The following is a 20,894-nucleotide window of genomic DNA, read 5'->3' as shown; positions in this document are numbered from 1 at the left end:
AAGCAATGATATATATAGATTTTTTATTTTAATATATATTATTATATAATATATAACAATAAATATATCTTTATATATTTATATTGATTACAATATATAAATATATACTATAATATATTTATATATTATATTTATTATAATATATATAAAATATCTCTGGCAATATCATATATAGTGGGTACTCAATACACATTAATTCATAGCTCAGCATTAAGAATTATTATATAATATATCCACATGGGTTCTCTCCAGATTCTTCATAGAGAATGAAAATCTTCTCCTACTTCCTGAAGGTAGGAAGATGACTTCATTTCAAAGAGATTATTTCAAGCCAAAATTCTGAACAATGAGTCAGTGAATCAGGCTCACATCAAAATTACCTACAAAGTAGGTAATCAGTGACAGAAACAGAGAGCAAAGGCAACCACATCCACTTCCAGAATACTTATACCCCTGAAAAATTTGCATTTAAATCTTAAGCCTCAATGTAATGGTATTTAGAGGTGAGGCCTTCAGAAGGAGATTAAGTCATGAGGGTACAGTCTTCACGAATGGGATTAATGCCCTTATAAATGAGAGTGCAGAGAACTCGTTTTGTCCCTTCCACCTCAAATGAGGAAACATTGAAAAGAAAGTCTCTATGAATCAGGAAGCGGGCCCTCACCAGACACTGAATGTGTTGGCACCTTGGTCTTGGATTTCCCAGAGAACTAACTGTGAGAACTAAATATTTGTTGTTTACCACACCCAGTATATAGTATTCTGCTGAAGCAGCCCAAACTAAGAAAGAAGAGAATGTTCCCTTTGCTTCTAAAAGCATTATTAACCCTGGCCACTCAGGTACTGTGAAATTGAGAGCCTCCAGAGACTGGCTGCCAATGATGGCAGCTAACTCACTGGGGCTCTCATTCAATCTGGCCCAAGGCATCAAATGATTCAAGAGTTCATACTAATAGTATGTGGCAAAGGATGGAGGCAAACTTGTGGTGGTTAGTTCCATCACATTCTCTTCTTATAGAGAGGAAGAACCAAGTTCTTGCCTAACAGTTTAAAAAAGCAGCTTGAACACAAAGACTAAACAGGAAGCAGAAATTGGTGACATTAGGCAATGACCAACATTGAAAAGCTTAGCAGAGAACCAGTTAATCAAGATAAGCATGTTCTACTTAGGTTAGGATGAACATAAATGGATGCTGAGCATTTGTTCCTCTGTGGAGTTCTCTGCTGTGATTGGCATTCAGATTTAAAATCCTGTACACTAAGAATATACTTAAAGAGACAGGAATACCAGATCACCTTACCTGCCTCCCGAGAAACCTGTACATAGGACCAGGAATACTAGAAGCAGACATGGAACAATGAATTGGTTCAAAATTGGGAAAGGAGTACATCAAGGCTGTACATTATATGCAGGGTATATTATGTGAAATGCCCAACTGGATAAATCACAAGCTGGAATCAAGACTTCTGAGAGAAATATCAACAACCTCAGATGTGCACATGACCCCACACTAATGGCAGAAAGCAAAGAGGAGCTAAACAGTCTCTTGATGAATGTAAAAGAGGAGAGTGAAAAAGCTGGCTTAAAACTCAACATTCAAAAAACTATGATTTTGGCATCTGGTCCCATCACTTCATGGCAAATAGATGGAGAAACATCTATGGAAACAATGACAGATTATTTTTCTTGGGTTCCAAAATCACTGTGGACAGTGACTGCAATGATGAAATTCAAAAACACTTGCTGCTTGTAAGAAAAGCTATGACAAATCTAGACAGCATATTAAAAATCTAGGCAGAGACATCACTTTGCCAACAAAGATCCATAAATCAAAGTTATGGTTTTTCCTGTAGTCATGTACAGATTAGATGTGAGCGTTGAACCATAAAGAAGTGTGTGCTGTGCTAAGTCACTTCAGTCTTGCTTGACTCTTTGTGACCCTATGGACTATAGCTTGCCAGGCTCCTCTGTCCATGGAATTCTCTAGGCAAGAATACTGGAGTGGATTGCCATTTCCTCCTCCAGGATATCTTCCCAATCCAGGGATCAAACCTGTCTTTTATGTCTCCAGCATTGGCAGGCAGGTTCTTTATGACTAGCACTACCTGGGAAGCCCAGACCATAAAGAAGACTGAGTGCCAAAGAATTGATCCTTTCAAATTGTCGTGCTGGAGAAGACTTGAGAGTCCCTTGGACTGCAAGGAGTTCAAACCAGTCAATCCTAAAGGAAATCAACCCTGAATATGCATTGGAAGGACCGATGCTGAAGCTGAAGTTCCAATACTTTTGCCACCTGATGCAAGAGCCAACCCATTCGAAGAGACTTTGATGATCCAAAAGATGGAGCACAAGAGGAAAAGGAGGCAGCAGAGGTTGAGATGGTTAGATAGCATCACTGACTCAATGGATATGAGTTTGAGCAAACTCTGGGAGATAGTAAAGGACCGGAAACCTTGGCGTGCTGCAGTTCACGGGGTCACAGAGAGTTGGATATGACTGAGTGACTGAATAACACACGGAGAATAAGGAAGGACTGATGCTGAAGCAGAAGTTCCAATACTTTGGCCACTTGATGGGAAGAGCTGACTCACTGGAAAAGACCCTAATGATGGGAAGATTGAAGGCAAAAGGAGTAGGAGGTGGCAGAGGATGAGATGGTTAACATAATTGACTCAATGGACAAGAATTTGAGCAAACTCAGGGAGGTAATGGAGGACAGAGGAACTTAGCCTGCTGCAGTCCATGGTGTCATAAAGAGTCAGACGTGACTCAGTGACTGAACAACACTAAGAAGAAAACTAAGGAACACTATGAAAAGAGTGAGTTTGCTCATTGCAAGGGAAAAATAAGGAAAATAATTAAAATTTATAAAAAATTAAGAAGTGTGTTTCTTTAAACTTCTGGAAAGAAAGTCCTCATTTTTCACAAGGTATTCTCAGAAAAGAACCTGGGATTGGAGGTGGTGGTGGATGACTTTAGAATGTAGTTTCTGGGGATATAATCACTGAATTGATTTGTTTTTTTACCCTCTGATGTTTGTGATTTTTGTGAACTTGCAAGCAATGACACTATTAATATGAGTAGTCTGGTCAAAAAAAACAAGCTCAAGCATTTAACACCATGGCTTTCAGAACTAGTGAATTTCAGGCAGGAGCTGAACGTCCTTTGAAGAAATATTTCCCTTACTGTTATTTTTTTCCCAAATCTGTTGAATATAAACTTTGGAGTAGCCTCTTAAGTTTGATGCTTTAAAATAAGAGAGAGAGAGAAAGGAAAGAGGAGGAGGAGGAGGAAGGAAAGGAGGGAGGGAAGGAGAGAAGTAACAAAAGGCAAATGAAGAGGGAGGAAAGGGGTAGGAAGAGAAGAGAAACCCATTCCTTTAAAATTCATTTCTGAATTCCTTTCAAAGACCATGATTATACTCCATGAATTGCATTTCAGAAAGTAGTTTGGTTTATAAATCATAAGATCTGACAAAAAGGAAGAAGGGAAAATTATTGAAACATACTATTTCTGAATTATCAGGCATTACACATCACTCTTGGGAAAGACTAGAGATCTCTTCAAGAAAATTAGAGATACCAAAGGAACATTTCATGCAAAGATGGGCTCAATAAAGGACAGAGATGGTATGGACCTAACAGAAGCAGAAGATATTAAGAAGAGGTGGCAAGAATACACAGAAGACTGTACAAAAAAGATCTTCACGACCCAGATAATCACGATGGTGTGATCACTCACCTAGAGCCAGACATCCTGGAATGTGAAGTCAAGTGGGCCTTGGAAAGCATCACTACGAACAAAGCTAGTGGAGGTGATGGAATTCCAGTTGAGCTATTTCAAATCCTAAAAGATGATGCTGTGAAAGTGCTACACTCTATACGTCAGCAAATTTGGAAAACTCAGCAGTAGCCACAGGACTGGAAAAGGTCCATTTTCATTCCAATCTCAAAAAAAGGCAATGCCAAACAATGGTCAAATTACTGCACAATTGCACTCATCTCACACGCTAGTAAAGTAATGCTCAAAATTCTCCAAGCCAGGCTTCAGCAATACGTGAACTGTGAACTTCCAGATGTTCAAGCTGGTTTTAGAAAAGGCAGATGAATCAGAGATCAAATTGCCAATATCCACTGGATCATCGAAAAAGCAAGAGAGTTCCAGAAAAACATCTATTTCTGCTTTATTGACTATGCCAAAGCATTTGATTTGTGTGGATCACAATAAACTGTGGAAAATTCTTCAAGAGATGGGAATACCAGATCATCTGATCTGTCTCTTGAGAACCCTGTATGCAGGTCAGGAAGCAACAGTTAGAACTGGACATGGAACAACAGACTGGATCCAAATAGGAGAAGGAGTCCGTCAAGGCTGTATATTGTCACCCTGCTTATTTAACTTATATGCAGAGTACATCATGAGAAACGCTGGGCTGGAAGAAACACAAGCTGGAATCAAGATTGCCAGGAGAAATATCAATAACCTCAGATATGCACATGACACTACCCTTATGGCAGAAAGTGAAGAAGAACTAAAGAGCCTCTTGATGAAAGTGAAAGAGGAGAGTGGAAAAGTTGCCTTAAAGCTCAATGTTCAGAAAACTAAGATCATGGCATCTGGTCCCATCACTTCATGGCAAATAGATGGGGAAACAGTGGAAACAGTGTCAGACTTTATTTTTCTGGGCTCCCAAATCACTGCAGATGGTGATTGCAGCCATGAAATTAAAAGACACTTACTCCTTGGAAGAAAGGTTATGGCCAACCTAGATAGCATATTTAAAAGCAGAGACATTACTTTGCCAACAAAAGTCCATCTAGTCAAGGCTATGGTTTTTCCAGTGGTCATGTATGGATGTGAGAGTTGGACGGTGAAGAAAGCTGAGCGCCGCAGAATTGATGCTTTTGAACTGTGGTGTTGGAGAAGACTCTTGAGAGTCCCTTGGACTGCAAGGAGATCCAATCAATCCATCCTAAAGGAGATCAATCCTGGGTGTTCATTGGAAGGATTGATGTTGAAGCTGAAACTCCAATACTTTGGCCACCTCATGCGAAGAGTTGACTCATTGGAAAAGACCCTAATGCTGGGTAGGATTGGGGGCAGGAGGAGAAGGGGACGACAGAGGATGAAATGGTTGGATGGCATCACTGACTCGATGGACATGGGTTTGGGTAAGCTCCGGGGAGTTGGTGATGGACAGGGAGGCCTGGCATGCTGTGGTTCATGGGGTCGCAAAGAGTCGGACACGACTGAGCGACTGAACTGAACTGAACTGAACACATCACCCTTAGAGAGTACAGAGACATGGGAGATTTAACCAATGTGCTTAAGTCTTTGTAAACATAAGGTACCAGAGATTCCAATTCAAATAAACAGATCACTAGCTTAAGAAATGGGAGAAAAGCTCTGAGACTTCTCTCAGGCAGTCACACCAGTTTCTGCAGGAATGCAGGAACTGTTGCAAAACGGCGAATTGAAAACCATATGGACAAAGCTTAACTTTCCATGTAAGAGAAAAAAAAAAAACACTTCAAAATGTTTAAAACATCCTCCATTTTCAGTGACTCATTTCAGGTATTTTTCTTCTTTCTATAGAAAGGAGGAAATCGCCGGGCTCACCTGCATCAAAGCCCACACTTGGCACCAAGTCCACGGTTCCGTGAAAGGCTCCGGCCCACGCTGAGGTAGCGGTGGTGACTGTCGTCGGATCTGTCTTTGTGATGTCACATGGGGGCGCGGCGATCCTGGCCGCACGCACGGAGGGCATCAGAAGGGGCCCGTAAGGTGGATCCAGGGCGGAGCCCGCAGGAGGGTGGTGATGGTGGTGGTGGTGGTGGTGATGGTGGCGGTGATGCACGTGCGGGGCGTGGTGCCGCATGTACACGTCGTGCACGTGGCCATAGGACGGGCTCACCTGAGATGCCAGCGGGTAGTGCCAGGACTCTGACACTGGAGGTGGAGGGGCGGAGCCAGTCTGATGCAGCCCATGTCCCGGCCAGGGGCTGGGGTCAGCGGCCGTAAAGCTGCCCGGGGGTGCAGTGACCTGGAAGTCAGGATGAACGCCCCCCAAACAGGGTGCGGGTGGGGGCTGGTAAGAGCTGGTCCAAAAGGAAGTCGGGAAACTAGTCCGCTGGCTTGAGAGAGCTGAGCTGTCTGAGAAGACAGAAAAATAACATTATTTACATAAGATTCAGTTCTGGGATAGACTTGCCTCTACTTGTCCAGTATTTTCAAGCAAGCTAATGAGTATGTACTCTTTTTCTCCCCACACAGAGGTGAATGATACCAGGTAATGATACCAGATACTGAGGTTTCACACCAAGCTAGTGCACAGGGGCCCAGATGATGAATGAGTCCCTAGTGTTGCTGGCTTAGTTTAGGCTGAAATGGACAAGTCTAGGACTGGAAAACTTCGCTTTCTCCTGTGTGTCTTAATGCCCTTAGGTCTGAGCAGAGGTCACGGGTACATACGTCACAGGTTAAAAAAAAAAAAAAAGCTTATGCCATAGACATGATTCAGGTAGATTGCAAATGATGTTTACCAACTTCTTTAAAAGGAAAATACGATTTTCACTCAAACTAACCATTTTAATGCCAAAACTAACAAACGGAAGTAAGATCATACTTAAGGATGCTTGCCAACTCACTTTACATCAAGAAGGTTGTATTCCCAGCTTAGTTTTTCTGTAGAGGTCTGGGAGTTTCTGGACTGAAAATAATAATAGTTCACATTTAATGTCAGTGACCCAGTACCGGATACAAGGCCAGGAGCTTTTCATGGATTGATCTCATTGGATCCACACCCCAAACTTATGAGGTAGTTACTGTTATTACCCGCATTATAGAGATGTGGAAATTGAGGCAAAGAATGGCTGTCACTCATTGCAACTATGCCACAAGTCAGCACACTTATAACTATAACCTGAACACCTAGAATTTGGTGAAAATTCTGTGGAAATCATGAGTGGAGGAGATTCAGCTGGGTTATGGATTGGAGGAGATATTGAGAAGGGGGGAATGATATCAAAGAATAGCACTTGGAGATAAATAAGCAAGAGAGAGAACAATTCCCAGCTTTGCTTCAATTTCTCCCCTCAATGTTCATGACATATTTATAGATGACATACTATGTGTGAAACATGGGGGGACTAGGGATGATTGGACAGATGCCATCTTCAGTCACATCTGTCAGGGAATAGAGAAGTAAATAGACATGAGCAATGTAACTTAGATTGTGCTCTCAGGAGGGGAAATACACAGACAGGGCATTGAAACTGGTTTAGAAAGTAACAGAAAAATCAAAAGGGTCAGGAAGGCTGCCATATGAAGAGTTAGGGAAGAGTGTTTTAGGCTAATGAAAAAGTATGTGGAGAAAGGCCCAAAGTACACATACTTGCACAAAGCAGCATTTGAGGGATCAAAAAAGGACTCGGTGGGCAGATGGTGGCAAACATTATGGTCCAAGAAGGACCCCATGGGGATGACCTTACAGTTCAGTTCAGTTCAGTCGCTAGTCATGTCCAACTCTTTGTGACCCCATGGACTGCAGCGTGCCAGGCTTCCCTGTCCATCACCAACTCCCGGAGTTTACTCAAACTCATGTCCATTGAGTCGGTGATGCCATCCAGCCATCTCATCCTCTGTCCTCCTCTTCTTCTTCTGCCTTCAATCTTTCCCAGCATCAGGGTCTTTTCAAATGAGTCAATCCTTTGCATCAGATGGCCAAAGTATTGGAGTTTCAGCTTCAGCATCAGTCCTTCCAATGAACATTCAGGACTGATTTCCTTTAGGATGGACTGGTTGGATCTCCTTGCAGTCCAAGGGACTCTCAAGAGTCTTCTGCAACACCACAGTTCAAAAGCAACAATTCTTCAGAACTCAGCTTCCTTTATAGCCCAACTCTCACATCCATACATGACTACTGGAAGAACCATAGCTTTGACTAGACAGACCTTTTTGACAAAGTAATGTCTCTGCTTTTTAACATGCTGTCTAGGTTGGCTTTTCATAGCCTTACAAGCCATGCACTAAATATGGGTACTATCCTGAGGAGGTCCAGTGAGCTTAAAAAGAGTTTTATTTTTACTTTTTAAATTAATTTTTATGGAGTATAGTTCCTAGGAAGGGTTATGGTCAGACCTGTGTTTAGAGAGAGAGCTACTCCAGCCATAGCCTGTTGCCTCTGGCACAGGTAACTGAGCAAGCCCTGGCCTGGGAGTCTGGAGAGCCCAGGTCGAGAGCTGGTATCCAGCAATCATCCTCTCTTATTGTAGGACCCCAAGTGATCTGTTGGCTTGTCTGTGGCTTAGTGTCTTCCAATCAAATATGAAGCATTTGAGCTCATTTAATTCCAAATATCTTCTGGCCCCATGCTTCTAACCATTCTGTGAAATGTCCTACGGATTATTTCTATCTATAAAGATAAGGTTGTTAGTACATTAGTTATACATGTACAGTGCAACAGTATTTTTATATTGGGTTCCACATAAAAGAACCTTGCTAGATATCTCCATGGAATGAAGTCTATCCCAAGAAGTTTTGTGTAATAAAAGTATTCAGAAGTCTGATATGTCCACATCCTTACTTCATAAACTTCCAGGACATAGTTGTTTTTTTTTTTTTTACTTCAGGGAAATCTTAAGTAACTTGACTCAACCCCCATATATGTACTTTGATTAACTTAATTAGGATATCACTGGGTTGTTTCAAATATTTCCTTTCTTTAGTTTCACTAAAGGCTAGGTCACTACACTGTAAGCTCTTCCTCTCTCTCCCTGTCAGCCTCATGGCAGAGCTATCATCCACCCCATCCACAGACAGACAGCTTTTCAGTGTCTCAATTCCCTAGCCCCTGCCCAGAATCTCCCTGGATCTCAAACCCTTGAGGAAACCTAAATGATGATGAACTTGTAGAGGCAAAGGGTGGAAAGCAAACTATTCTTCAAACCTTCCAGCAGACCTGGCAAAGTTTTACTTGAATGACTTGGTTTTATCACAATTTATTAGAAAATAGCACCTAAAGTCAAGCCTACTGGCATTGGGCAAATGTGATCTATTTAAGCATTGTCCTCCTCTGACATATGAAACCTGGCTGCTAATGACAAGAAGGAAAATTGTGTAAGGTGTAGGAAGAAAATTCAATTTGCCTTAGATGATGGCAGTGCTAAGTCGCTTCAGTCATTTCCAACTGTTTGTGACCCCATGGACTGTAGCCTGCGAGGCTCCTCTATCCATGGGATTTTCCAGGCAAGAATACCCAGAGTGGGTTGCCATGCCCTCCTCCAGGGGATCTTCCTGACCCAGGGGCTGAACCATGTCTCTTGTGTCTCTTCCATTGGCAGGCAGGTTCTTTACTACTAGCGCCACCCAGGAAGCCTATAAATGATGGACATTTGTAGAATATTTCTATCATACTCACAGTGAAAGCTGTCAACATTTAAAGTTTAAAACTCATAAAAGAGTTTATAGAGGCTTCTTATATTACACAATGCAGCTTTGCCACCACCGATCTGCTCCTTTGCTCTCAGAGATCCAATCTTTGGTACCAAACCCTTCATTCTGCTCATAAGTTTTATCTCTTGTGGGACCAGAATCCCATTATAAAAACAGCTGAACTCAACCCACAGGTGTGTGCCAGAGATAGAGTTCTCCTTACTAATATCTCCCATTAAAATGTCAGAAGTACAGAGAGTATATGTCATTTTCCTGGATGCTTTTCTTTTGTTTCTTTCCATACATGCCCATGGACATAATTTTATTTTACAGATGTTTACACATTTTGGATATGCATGAAGAAATATGAATAATGAAAAAATTCCTTACAAAAATATTATCCTATTTATTACATATTGTATTGTGATTAGTGAACATGTTATCATTGAAAGTAGAAATCTGTTCTAAAAAACGCACCCGATAAAGGCTGAACAAAGCTTTATAATGTGCCAGGGAAAAATCAAATTGGAAGCAACTTAATATTTTCCCAGTCAGTGTGTCTCCTGAGATTAACACCAAGTTTGCAAAGATCAATGCAGTGTTTTGAAAAAATAATGTTGCATTCTACAAATAAATGAAAAGATATTGAATAGAAGATATGTTTATGGGAAAGTCTACATTTCAAAATCACTATCTGGTATCTTGATTGTTAAAAAAGAAATTCTTGATACAAAGAAACAGATGATATTCTTTGTTTCATGCCTGGGAATCAGTATGCTTATTTCATATGTATGTAAATTTTTTTCATTACATGACTCTTTGCTTACAAGTATTTAATCACAGCCATATTTTTTGGATGAAAAAGCTTATGAAAAACTGCACACAGTATTTCCATGCAATATTACTTTTCAGCAATTCAGAACTATGTGATATTAACACTCTATGGTGACTTTGGGCTCAATGACACAATATTTGGATGACGTTCATACTGAGTCTAACACGTACAAAATGTCTAGATATACTTTGGCTCAGTTTGCATTTGGGATTAAAAAATATTACACACAAACATACATACCCTATTTCTAAACAACAACAAAAAGGAAAAAAAACAAATAAATTGTCTAATACAACCTACCCAGTGCATACCCAGTAATCTCACTGGTGTGATTTTTAGCAGAAATATGTCTTAGAGACATAAAAGAGCTTAACATAGTACATCAAGAGGTTCTTTTCAATTTCACAGTAGCTGGGATACATTTTACATTAACATTCAGTTTCTCTGAAAAGAATCTAAAGCTAAACACTTATGCAAGAAAAAATTAAACATGTAATTAAAAAAAATATTTTCTTAATTTTGAAAAAAAAAACGAAAGTAAAAGTATTAGCCCCTCAGTCATGTCCGACTCTTTGTGACCCCATGGACTGGGGACCGTCAGACTCCTCTATCCATAGAATTCTCCATGCAAGATTACTGGAGTGAGTAGCCATTCCCTTCTCCAGGGGATCTATGCAACCGAGGGATCGAACCCAGGTCTCTTGCATTGCAGGCAGATTCTGTATTGTCTGAGCCACCAAAAATGAAGGCTATATTAAAATGAAAAATGAGTTCTTAAGATCTTAAAAATTTCCAGAAAACATATTCTTAGAATTAATACTGACTGAAAACATCCATGCTAAAAGATAATATTTACCTTTTTAATTAACCTTAGTGAAAAACAATGTTCCTCCATTCTCAGTCTACAATTCTCTTCCTCTTGTTCTACTTTCTATAAAAATAAATTTGGGGGTCAAAGGTGAAATGATATGTGTTTCAGTGTTACCTGTCACTCAGTAATTAAGCATTACTATTATGTACAAAGATTGCCCTCCACTTATTTTGTTCTAGAGTTGCTCAAAATAGTCCTTGTGACTCTAAAATGAGAATTTCACGGGATGCTATCGGATGCCCATAATCCTTGAAGGCAGGTAACTGAGATAAACCAGGCCTCAATTTCCTCCAAAGTGTTTATTTTAAACTTCCCCACAGCGATCACTTCCAATGGCCTGCTGGAGAGGCCGCGCAACTCTCTCTTTCCCTGTGTCAGCTGACCCAAGAGGCAGGCCCTCCTTCCCCTTCTTCCTTTTTCCTAAGTTTAATGCTCATTTTGAGAGATCTTTCTTATGAGAATGTTGCTCCAAGAAGACACTGTGTAGATCAATTATTCAGAATATATTTGCTTTGCAACTACAAAAATAAAAAAAAAATATCAAGTTTACCATTCAGCATAGTTTTAAGTCAGTGATCTATTTGGCTATGTCTTGACTTAACTACTCCCTTTTCCTACACACACAAACACACACATACACACTTTCTGTAATAAAATTTAAGCACTGAAATCAGTGAATAGATATATTTGAAGCTGATGTTTCTATTTGGATGGGATGAGACAATCAGATTCATTAGGTTTTCTTAACTGAGAAGCCCAATATAATCCAGTAGAAGACATAATGGGAGAAGAGGTAGTTCATGTGATGCTGTGCCTAATAAAGAACAAATATTTCCTGTCAATTTTTGACAGGAAAAGCCACAAAACATCTAAAGAGGGCTTTCCTAAGTCCATTAAGATACAAGCTCAAAGTATGACCACGATTCCACCATTAGCTGACACTCTATCATTTGCCTGAAGATTTACTGTGGAAATATATTCTTCAATCAAACATTATTCAATTTTAAATTCCTTTGAAGCACTGCAGCACTTGTGCAGCACTGTAAAAAACCTCATTCCATAAATTAGACCCTTTAATTTAATACAGCTGGTCAACAGTTCCTCATAAAGTATTACTGCCATGGCCATCAAAATTGTCAATAGCCTTCAGTATCTATTATGTTCAAGACACTGTGCTTTTTGTCAGGAATACAAACTTCCAGAAAACAATATTTCTGAATAAAAATACAAGGTTGGTTTTCTGTGAGCCAAATGAGTGAAAACTTACTTAAGAGAGAAAAGTCATCTGACCTTCAGTTAATGCATTGCATCAAGCCCTATGCTAAATTACTCATATATATCATCAAAAAATCTTTACAACAACACTAGGAGATGTGTATTAATAAACACACATTATAGTTGAAGTTACTCTCAGAGATATTTTGAGCATCAAGATAACATTGCTACTAGGCAATAATAAGGTCCAATCTTGAACCCCAAACAAACACAATCCAACCAAAGACAGCATTATGCAAACTGGTGTTGCTTTGGCAGTTAATATAATATTTTAAGCAACTCTCTTCACTAGACATGGGAATCCCTATTACACTTTTCTATAACATAGTTACTAAATCCTTAATTTTATGTTATAGATTTCCTATGAATCTTATTCAACTTACGTACACTTAACTAAAAACACCAATTCACAACTATGGCAAAGTTTTATTTACAATTGGATAGTAAATAATACATTTGCAATCACAACTCCATGGAGAAAAGATTTCAACATTCCTTTAATACAAGTCTCTTATTTTATAAATAAAACTGTACCCAAAGATTTCATACAACTTATTACTGTACATTCTCTATTAAGGACTTTTTTGTTTTCTTATCCTGGGTACATGGTATGAATTTGGTTTGTTTAATTTAATCACTTGATCATTCAATTTATATTCCATATTTTTCAGATAGAAATGCATTATCCTGAGTACTGGGGAAATGATGTGAGATAACTAAATAGGACACGTATAGTCTTAGCTGAAGAGGGAGAGATGAAGATTGAAGAGCATGGTCTGTTTGCCTGTGCTACTCTGATAAACTAACTTACAAAGCTCTAAAAATTCTGGTCTACCTACACCTTTTCCTTTCACTCCACTTACACCAGCATTTTGGCTTCTCATTGAACATTCAAGTTCATTCCTTCCTCAGGTCCTTTGCACTGGCTGTTTCATCTGTCTTCAGTAATCTTCATCTAGACATTTGTGTGATGAGAAGCACTCTTATTTTCCTAGGGTATGTACAGAAATAAAAATCTTAGACCACCTATTGTCACCCTAAATAAAACAAGGTAAAACAATACCTTGCATCTCAATATATTGATATATTTACTGTCTGTCTCTTCTACTAGAAAGCTCCATGAGTGTACAAGCTTAGACTCTCCTGTCCACTGATACATTCCCACTACCTAGAACACAGCAGAACTTTAATAAATATCTGCTGCATAAGTGAATGTCAATGAATGAAACAGGAGATAGGTTTGTAGGCCAAATTCAAGATAATGCCAAGAAAATTCTAATAATACTAAAACACTACCATTATCCACCCTTTCAATGCTAAAATTTGACGTCTTTCTAAAGGTCCTCTCCATTAAGTCATGCAGATTATAGGAAAACATTGACTTGTAGAGTTGTTACATTTACACAACGTTTCACTTAAAACTATTCTGGTTATGACACTTTACACAATCACTCTTACATCTATTTGTAATTTGGAACTTTCATTCCTATATCCCAAATTCAGTGGTCACTGGGATGTATATGTCAGTATGCTAAAAGAATTAGGCATTGCATTTTCCCCGGGAGAAGGGAATGGCATCCCACTCCAGCATTCCTGCCTGGAGAATTCCATGGACATAGGAGCCTGGCAGACTATAGTCCACGGGGTTGCATAGAGTCGGACACAACTGAGTGACTGACAGTTTCACTCACTCTCCCAGGACTGGCTGTCATGATAGGATTTATTATTGATATATCAAACACTTTATTAAAGCCAGATAGGTCACTCAACTTTTCCTAATTTCACCCTCCACAGTTTTTAAAAGTATTCACAATGTGCTATCTAATAGAACATCATTGGTTCTATTAGCAGCTTAGTATTCGAAGGACTAAGTTTCTTGTGGTAAGTTCATAATTATTAATCAAGTAAGCAGTATGCATCCCAATTCACCTATGTCGAGGTCTAGGTCACTTCAGCATGGATTCCACCTTCCTCTTTACAGTCTCTGTGTATATTAACATTTTTATATTTACTAGAAGGAAGGAAAAAAGAAGGGAGGGATGGTGAAAGGATAGAATGGGGGGAAGAGGAGAAAAAGGAAGGAAAAGCAGGCAGACAGGCAGGAAAGTACGAACCCTTCTACTAATGCTGAGAAGGAAGCGCTCACTCATCACCTCGCACCTGCCCCTAACACAGGTGTCCAGCCTTTCCTCATCACAGGATCGCCTGGGGCACTTGTTACAGTAACTCCCAGAGCCTCCTTCTGGACCCTCTGTCTGATTCAAAGGTCTGAGTTAGGAGGCAGCAATCTGTGATTTTTCACAGCACTAGATCTACAACTATCAAACCTGAGCCTGCACCTGCATCCCTGGGAGGGCTGGTTAAAACATAGGTTACTCTACCTCTGAATTTCTGATTCAGTGGGTCTGGGGCTTAGCCCAAGAATTTGCATATCTAACAAGTTCCGTTGTGATGCTCATGTTCCCAGTCCTGGAAACCACACTTTGAGAACCATTTCACTAGATTCTTCTTGGAACCAGGTGAGTTCAGAAGAAACGTTCATAATGCATTTCTCTAAAACAATCATTGGAATGATGGATTGTTTTTCTCTAATGTTGTAATTATCCCAATTAAGTTGTCACCTGATCATTTTCTGTGAGTCAGAAATCAGATTTGAACACAATTCTGTGATCTCTATGGAGAGGGAAATAAAGGAGAAGAAGCCCCATCTATTGCTTTGCTTTACTGAGGTTAAAAAAAAAAAAAAATCGCAGAAACCAGGCAGACACAGTCACTGATATCTAGGTTGTACACTGCAAACAGTTAACATCACAACAGAGTGGGACAGAGTAAGCCATCAAGCAAATACAGAAGGCTTTCAAAGTCTGTATTCCTGGGGCAGACTCAGATCTCTGCTATGTCACCACATAGCACCTAGTGGAATGAGCAAGAGCTAATTTTTAAACGCTGATCCAGGCACGCCCATTATTTAGAGATCCAAATTGGGCCATCGGGGCTTAAGGAATGGTGCTTCGCAGCTCAGTCCAGCCACTATAAACTCAGGCCGGTTGCATCACTACTTTCCATCAGGAATTTAAGGGGTGTGACTGCATCCTTTCCAACCCTGCATTCCACATGTGACAAAACTGATCCAGCTGTTTGTCTGAAAGAAATTCCTTGCTGTCCTTAAAAATTAAAAAGCGAGTGGATATCCGTCCTCCAGGGGCAGGTCTCCAGCTGGAACCTGGTACAGACGGTTGCGAAACACAGCCAGTGGCCTGGAGAGCATCTGCTCTGGAATTCTTACCTCGCCATAAGGGGGTTAGCCCCATCTTGCTTTTTGAAATGGCAGATTCTGGATGAAGGGTGCTGGCTTGGCCCAAAGCTCTTGAGAAGTGTTCATCCACTACTGACCCAATGTCTCCCTGGAAATAAGTGAAAAGGACACAGCGAGAGTTAAGGTACTCCATCTCGGCAGGCTGGTCTTTCTCCTCCTCCTCCTCATCCTCCTCCTCCTCCTCCTCCTCTTGTTTGCTGGGAAGGGTGACTTCCAGAGAGTCCTGCATCTTGCTGTATACCGCTAACTTCTTCTGGGATGGAATAAACAAAACACAGTATCAAAGACAGTTTGTAAAAAAAAAAAAAAAAAGCATTAACTAGTTAACTGTTCACTTAAAAAAAAAAAAGAATCTAAATATTAACATATGTTCGCAAACTGATTCCTCTTCATTTGCTTTACTCCATCCACCCCTCTCCCCAAACTGGCTTTCTGCTTCCCACTCTGAAAAAAAGACTGTTATTTCAGATTTGGTGGGAAAAAAATGTCCTTTATCCCATGATATATTCTCAGACTGTGAAAGGCAGTTGTTGTTTTTTTTCCTTAACTTAGGTATACCAAAAGGAGAAGGAATTTTTAAAAAAGAAAGTGAAAGATCCCTTCCACTTTTGTTCCCATTTTCTATTTTAAAGATGTAACGTGCAGCAATATTATAGTTCAGGATGGGGAGGAATAGAGAAGGAGGCCTCACTGCCTGGGGGAGGGGTGGAAAAGAAAAGAGCTTTTCATAAATGAAATACACTAAAATAAAAACAGGAATGTAGCATCTTACAAAAGGATTTGGCAAATGTGCTGAACTCATTTCTCAAAAATCAAACTAAAATGACAAAATAAGCCTGTGTGAAGATCCATTTTTGCATGGAACATATTTTTTAGATGTTCCACTTAGCACCATTATCATAAAAGGAGGAAAAAAAGGTATTATGATGACTTACTGAAAATAATACAAGTACTAGCAATGGCTACTATGGCTTTCAAATCAAAATAAAAAATGCTTGATAATTTTAAAATATTTTCAAAATACATAATCATAGCTATAGAAATAGTTTATATTATGACTGATATTCATATTTATTACCCCATTTAATCTTTACAATCCTATAACAAACATTGTTATTATTACTCTTCATATTTTAAAGATGAAGAAACTGAGGCACAGAGAAGTGAAGTAACTTGCAAAAGGTCACAGAACATACAAGTGATGGGCCCAGAATGAATACGAAAAATATACAGATGTACACATGCGTGTGCATGTGTGTCAGAGGAAGGCAGGGAAGGATATCTAGTGTGGAAAAAAATCACCAAAATGTTATGTTTTGTATTCTTTTTCTGGGTGGTAGGCTTGTAGTTGTTATTTTCTTATTCCTGCTTTCCAATATTTCCAAATATTTTCCATTGAGCACATATCAATTTTATAATCAACAATTTCACTATAAGTTATATATAAAAAGATAATGCTAAAAAATTATAAAAGTCACTATTTTAATGACAAAATGAGCATCCTATCATCTGTATACCTACAAAACCTGACCATTTGTTATACCATTGTTCTTATTTCAGAGAAAACTGCATGCTGGAAAATAAATGTGAGTAGATAAGAAGTGAATCATTCTAGAATATCAGAAAGCATAGATTGTCAAATGTTATCAAAACACATAGCTCAGACTCTTAATGTTTCTAATGGTAACTTCTTTCTAATGGTAGCTTCAAAATCTATAGCCACAAATTATAAATGCATCATTCAAAAAACTGAACTCTTTTCCCCAGCGATGAATATGTTGTTCTTATGTGAGGTAGGCTCTGAAATGTTCAGGCATATTACAAGCTGTTGGTTATTTAGGGCTATCATATATGAGTGTGTGTATGTGTGTGTGTACCTACATATACATACATACACACATATACACATATATTCCTTTTTACTTAAAATTTGTTTCCGTAGGATTATCGATTCATGATGAATAGATAATTCATTCCCTATGAGTGAGCATGCCTTGCTGATGAATATGTGATTGTAATGACTGAGTGGTTACAAAATTCTTACAATCTGTTTTGCACAGATTTGAACATGTTTATGTTTAACTTCAATAATAAAAACACCATAGTAACATAGGTTATATATAAAATGAGAATAGAACTAACTGACCTTTAAAGTTACTCCTGACTATAAATTCCATTATGAAGTTAAACGAATAGTATAATTTCTTGATGGCACTATTTCTCTATTGACATGTGCATTTACCAAAGTTATACGATTTTAAGCAAATGCACACACTCTGCCGAATTCTCAGGCATGTTAGAAAGAAGCACTGTTTTTATATGGGGAAAAAATTAAAACTACTACAGAGTGGCTTCACTGCCACAAGTGCTCAGTATTATCTATTAAATCGATTTCTTCTTCCCTGTTAACATTCAGCACAGAATCAGTTTGTGAGAATCAGGCTTTGCATCTACTTGTTTCATTTGTTTAATTTTAACATTTATTCCTTAAATGAAAGAGCCCTGGCTATGTTAATTATCCAAGAAAGGCAATTGTTTATTTTATCCCAATTAACAATTGATACTTAAATAAGTTATATGTGAAAGACTTGAGAACTGCAAATCAAATACAAATATAGCTTCCATCTGTATGCAAATATAACAGTATTATGATCAATAATGATGATAATAAAATATCTTAATTTTTACATTGATGGCAGTTGAATTTAAACTACACATTGTCAGTCTATTAAAGATTACGCAATTTTCTGCTATATAATTTCATGTTATTCTTTTTTGACCAATTGTTAAGTGATTGAATACAAATAAATTAATCTAAAATTTACACATTTTTCACTATGAAATGGGGAAAGATAAGCAAAATCTTCCATTGCATCAAAATAACTTTTATTTGTCTGTTTTCTAAAAGTCATTTCTCTGTTAATGGATGCATTGATTCTCTATAATCTTTGTATTTCCTATATATAATGCATCTATATATATACACATGGTTTTATATAAATATATATTGAAATATTCCTTTCAAATACACACAATACTACATAAATATCTATATTAAATGTCTTTATTTAAATACACTTAGGGGATGATTATAGAATAATTTTTTTTTCTCTCTCTTAGCTTTTTGTGGCAGATCTTCTACTAATTAAATGAATTTGCTAGAGACTATCAAACAAATAAAATGGAAAAGAAGCCTATGACATATCGACAATGGACAAGGCATAAAGCATATTTATTGTCACCTCTTGCACTTTTTTTGAGATGAAGTTGCATCAATTTTCACAAATTTTAGTGAACCAATTGAATATTTATGTTTACAACACAAGCACATTTATGACCTCATCATCAACATCACTGGTTAAAATAAGAATTCTAAAGTATCTGATTAGCCAGATAGCTTCCTAAAAGGCCAACACTGAACTTACACACATTTCTTAAACATTAAGTGTAATCACGAAGAAAACGGGAACACAAAATTAAAACAGCAATTGATTCACATGCTGACATTCACACCATTCTAATCTTCCTCCCCATTGATTCTTAAGCCCCGACTACATTCTGTTATCTGTTCTTCTGTGACTGTAAATCAATCCTTTGCCTTAAAAAAAAAAAATCTAAGTACATTACTTATGTACGCTGTTGCCATATTCTGTATTTACTTGGTGTATGCTCCTTGGAATGAAACTTCCCTAGCATTATCTTTGTTCTTGAAGAGAATATACAAAATTCAAAATGTTGAAAATAAATCTCAAATCATCAGAACCTAGATTTCCTGAATCAAAGCTGAAAGGCAATGTGGTTCATATTTTTCTTAAAATGCACTATCACTCCCTAAAAATAGCCCAGTCTGTCAGAAGTATTCATGCTTTTCTTACTAGACACTTAAGAATTGTTAACAAAAGTAAGTCATCAGAAGGAATTTCAAAGACTACAAGTTGGCTTCTTGAATGTACCCCTCATTGCAGAATAATAACAAGTTTTCTTCAGGTAAAATAACCCTCAGTTAGATGAAACAATGACTGAGCTAACAGCCACAAAGTTAAAATTAACTCTGAAAGCAGCAGTGTGAAGGAAGTCTGGCTAGGCAGTGCAAACCATACCAAACCACCTCACAGACTGCCATCAGGCACAACAGAAACAAACTCGCACAGGAATGTGCCGGGGAAAGGATTTGTCTGACAAGAGAAAGACTTCCATGTCAGGAGCCAAATACCACTAACTCCCCAAAGCTTAAGCCTACAAAATGCCAAATGATTACTGTGCATATGTGGAAAGTTTTTCCTAAGGAAACAAAAATATTTTAATGAATCACTGAATATTTGGAAATAACTTAAAAAAAAATTTTTACTGACTATCTTCTCTAAGGCAATGGTTGTTTCATCCAGACAGACATGGTTAGGGCCTATAAGAAAGAACCACTAGCCCCTAGTCAATGTTTCAAAATTATAAATCCCATAAAGCAGTATACTGCTCTTTGATCATATTTTTCTGAATTTACTTGAATAACAGATTTTTAAATCTATCTCAGACAGACTTGAAGTTTTGGCCCTTAGCCTATTTGGAGGAGGGGGAATCAGGTGGAGGGAGGTCAGGATAAGAATCAGGATAAGGAAGATAGTTCACAGAACTTTGATGTATTTTGTTTCACTAACTTTCACCAGTGCACAAATATTCAATCTAAATAATTATTCTCAATTTATATATGCAAAAGCTGATTTATTTGGCCAGCATCTAACTAGTAAATGGCAGGGATGGGATTAGAACTTATTTCTGTCTGACTAGAAAGCATCTGCCAAGAAAACAGATTAAAGAAAATGAGCCTCTATATAATATTTAATTGAATAAACAAACAGAAGCCCACAGGCAGCATGGTATCATATGCTAAGAAAAGTCAAAAGTTATTTATAACATTTAAAAATTAGGAATGCAAGCATATCAAAATATGGTTATTAAATAAAGCATTGTTTTTCAAAATATACGTATACCTAGAGGAAACTGCCCTTCTATATCTAGAAATGTGTTGTCCCCTTAGCAAGTCAGAAACAAAATAAAGTTTTTCTTAAAATACTATTTTGGAAATATGAGCATACCTCAAGACTTGTTTGTTAGCTTTGTGTGTCTGTTTTTATTTTTCTTAACAGCAGGAGAAGCAAACCAAAAGTAA

At 38.1% G+C, this 20,894-nt stretch overlaps 1 protein-coding gene across 4 annotated transcripts in view; it reads right to left on the bottom strand.

The window, feature by feature from the left end:
• Positions 1 to 20,894, bottom strand: part of VGLL3 (vestigial like family member 3) — a 51,281-nt gene that overhangs the window by 23,168 nt on the left and 7,219 nt on the right. For 2 of the 4 annotated variants that reach the window (XM_081550976.1, XM_081550994.1), the window contains exons 2-3: positions 15,701 to 15,983; positions 5,621 to 6,154 (exon numbers count right to left, since the gene is read on the bottom strand). In XM_081550976.1, the coding sequence (XP_081407102.1) occupies positions 5,621 to 6,154; positions 15,701 to 15,983 (817 nt within the window). The remainder of the gene's footprint in view (positions 1 to 5,620; positions 6,155 to 15,700; positions 15,984 to 20,894) is intronic. The other 2 variants (XM_081550987.1, XM_081551003.1) reach the window with 2 other exon arrangements.

This window comes from Giraffa tippelskirchi, chromosome 2, assembly GCF_054371585.1.
Source record: "Giraffa tippelskirchi isolate mGirTip1 chromosome 2, T2T-mGirTip1v1.2.pri, whole genome shotgun sequence".
Taxonomy (NCBI): domain Eukaryota; kingdom Metazoa; phylum Chordata; class Mammalia; order Artiodactyla; family Giraffidae; genus Giraffa; species Giraffa tippelskirchi.
The sequence above is the reverse complement of the archived record's forward strand: the minus strand, read 5'-3'. Positions and strand labels throughout refer to the sequence as shown.